Below are 2,619 nucleotides of genomic sequence, written 5' to 3'. Positions count from 1 at the left end.
GTGTTTGAAGTAGGTGAAGTATTTTGATTTTGACCCATTTTTGAAGAAAATATAAAGAAAGTAAAAGAATGTTTATGCTTAGAAGCATAAAATATAGATAAAATGTATAGTATTTATAGGTAAAAAATGTAAGAGATGTTATTTAAATATAAAAGTATATTTATTTTTTTCAAAAAATGGATTGAACGGTCAAATATACAATCGTTACTTCCTTCCCTTCTCTCCCCTCTTCCGATTCGTTGTCTTCGTCCGTAGAGGGTATTACACCACAAACCACCTACACATTTGAGACGGTATTCACACGTAGGTTGACATGCCAAGTCAGCTCCCTTCCATACCGGAAGGCCTTAGGAAATAATTTTTGAGATAATAAAATATTAAAAACATAAGATCTTCAAAATTCAGCAACTTTGGATTGGATGGCCTAATTTGTTTGTATTCAAGTGGACAGGTGATTTGTCATAACCCAAAACAGAAGACATAAATAAAAGGGTAAAGATAGATCCATGTACAAATTTCAATGCATAAAGTACATTTTCTAATGCAGTTTTGTTCTGGTTTAAGTAAGTGCAACTGTATGAGAATGATATAATCAGTGGCTCACATGTTACGCGAAGTCGAACACTCGTCCTTTTGTGCAAGATTTTGTGGGTTTTGAAGGGCGACGAACGGAGGCCAGACATATCCACCATCACCGACGTTTGATCAACTTCCGATTCACTTTTCCGGCCGCTTAACCTTCCAGGCAACAAGATTTCTCAATCCTTTTCAACTATCCATCTAATTATCACGCTATCACGCTCATATTAACGGAACCCTAGAATCGAGTAACATGTTATATCATTCAATTAGTGCTTAAATATCGTCTCTCATCTTACGAATATTACGAGGTTTATAGATCTAGGATTAGAATACAAATATGTATTTTAATGGCACTTGATTATCGATAATCTCACGCGAACTAGATACAGATACATGATTGGTAGATTGAAATTTCAAAGTCGATTTTTTATATCTATAACAGTCGTTGAGGATGTCGACGCCGGCGAGAAAGAGGTTAATGAGGGATTTCAAGAGGTTGCAGCAGGATCCTCCGGCTGGAATCAGTGGTGCGCCATATGATAACAATATTATGCTTTGGAATGCCTTCATATTTGGGTAGGTGGAGCTGTGAATTAATGTTTGTTTTTCATGGCTTCTTTGAGATAATATGATTGTTTTACTGATTAGTTTTATTTGCATTTCAGCCCTGATGATACTCCTTGGGATGGAGGTGTGTGATCACTTCTATGATCTTTTTGATTTATCATACATTGTTTTAGTACAATATATTTACATATAAATACTATGATTTGAACTGAAATTGATAGATCTTTGTTGAATAATATAACACCCTCAGGTACGTTCAAATTGACACTGCAGTTTTCAGAAGATTATCCAAATAAGCCACCAACAGTTCGATTTATTTCCCGAATGTTTCATCCAAACAGTAAGTTAGCATTATCAACAAGATAATATCTTTCAAATCAATGTATATGGGAATATGGTAATATGGGAATATGGGATTGCTTTCTTATTTTATTCCTTTTTTTTTGTATTGGGTAGTTTATGCAGATGGGAGCATATGCTTGGACATTCTTCAAAATCAATGGAGTCCAATCTACGATGTTGCTGCCATTCTTACATCAATTCAGGTATGCTAGCTTTGATATTATATAGGGTCCTTCTCTTTGAAATTTAACATCTTTGTATGCTTGTTCACATGAGTTTTTAGATAAAACTTTCATTTCGATAAAAATTTCGTTTATCAAACTCTTACCCACTCAAACCTATGTTTTATCGAAACTTATGGTTATCTTTTCTAACTCACATTTATGAATTTTAGTCATTACTGTGCGATCGAAATCCAAACTCCCCAGCAAACTCTGAAGCAGCACGGTTGTTTAGTGAGAATAAGCGCGAGTACAACAGAAAAGTGCGTGAAATTGTTGAACAAAGCTGGACAGCCGACTAAAAAAAAGTTAAAAACATCCGTTGTTTTCATATCTTATCTCATCTGTGTACCTTTATAACATATATATGCTTCTTTGAGAACACAACGCTCAAACACTAATAATGGAAAACCAATATAACTTCAATTTCTAGGGATTTTTTTTTTGCTTGCGTTTTGAGACTTTGTTGTTGTACATAATGATTTCTTGTAATATATTGGCATGGAATTTTCTTTTTTGTTGCTTGAAATGATAATAAAGGGTTGTGTTACGCGGATAAGCCAATATTGTTGGGTTAATTCGGATTGATAAGCTTGTTAAGTCGAAAAGAAACTTCCCTCGAGTGTTTGTAATTAAATGGCTTTGTGTTTTCAAGTTTATTTGATTCGTTGCATGTTGTATTTACAAGTACTTGATATGGAAGTGTTTTTCATTATATTTGTGGTTGTTTTATATTTTTGGATGAGACAAAATCAATAGTTGAGTCGATGAACTCTGAAACACAATAAAAGGTTGTATATCTTGTCTTGGACGATAAACGGTCCCTTAGACTTAGTGGTAGATCTAACGTCATCGAGATCTACTATATAGTTAACAAAAGTGGTACTTGGCGACAATAGTTTTTGCA

General features: G+C 34.1%; 1 protein-coding gene across 1 annotated transcript; it reads left to right on the top strand.

Annotated features, from left to right (window-relative positions):
- The first annotated feature begins 601 nt into the window (after window positions 1-601).
- On the top strand, window positions 602-2,226 carry LOC145033916 (ubiquitin-conjugating enzyme E2 2-like). The gene is made up of 6 exons (XM_078982397.1): window positions 602-745; window positions 1,025-1,158; window positions 1,248-1,273; window positions 1,400-1,489; window positions 1,606-1,694; window positions 1,886-2,226. Exons 2-6 carry the CDS (start codon window positions 1,034-1,036, stop codon window positions 2,012-2,014), a joined length of 459 nt encoding a protein of 152 aa, XP_078838523.1. The 5' UTR covers window positions 602-745; window positions 1,025-1,033; the 3' UTR covers window positions 2,015-2,226.
- The last annotated feature ends 393 nt before the right edge of the window (window positions 2,227-2,619 follow it).

Source organism: Lactuca saligna, chromosome 3, assembly GCF_052625555.1.
Source record: "Lactuca saligna cultivar CGN05327 chromosome 3, ASM5262555v1, whole genome shotgun sequence".
NCBI lineage: Eukaryota > Viridiplantae > Streptophyta > Magnoliopsida > Asterales > Asteraceae > Lactuca > Lactuca saligna.
Note: the sequence above shows the minus strand (reverse complement) of the source record. Positions and strands in the feature narration are given on the sequence as shown.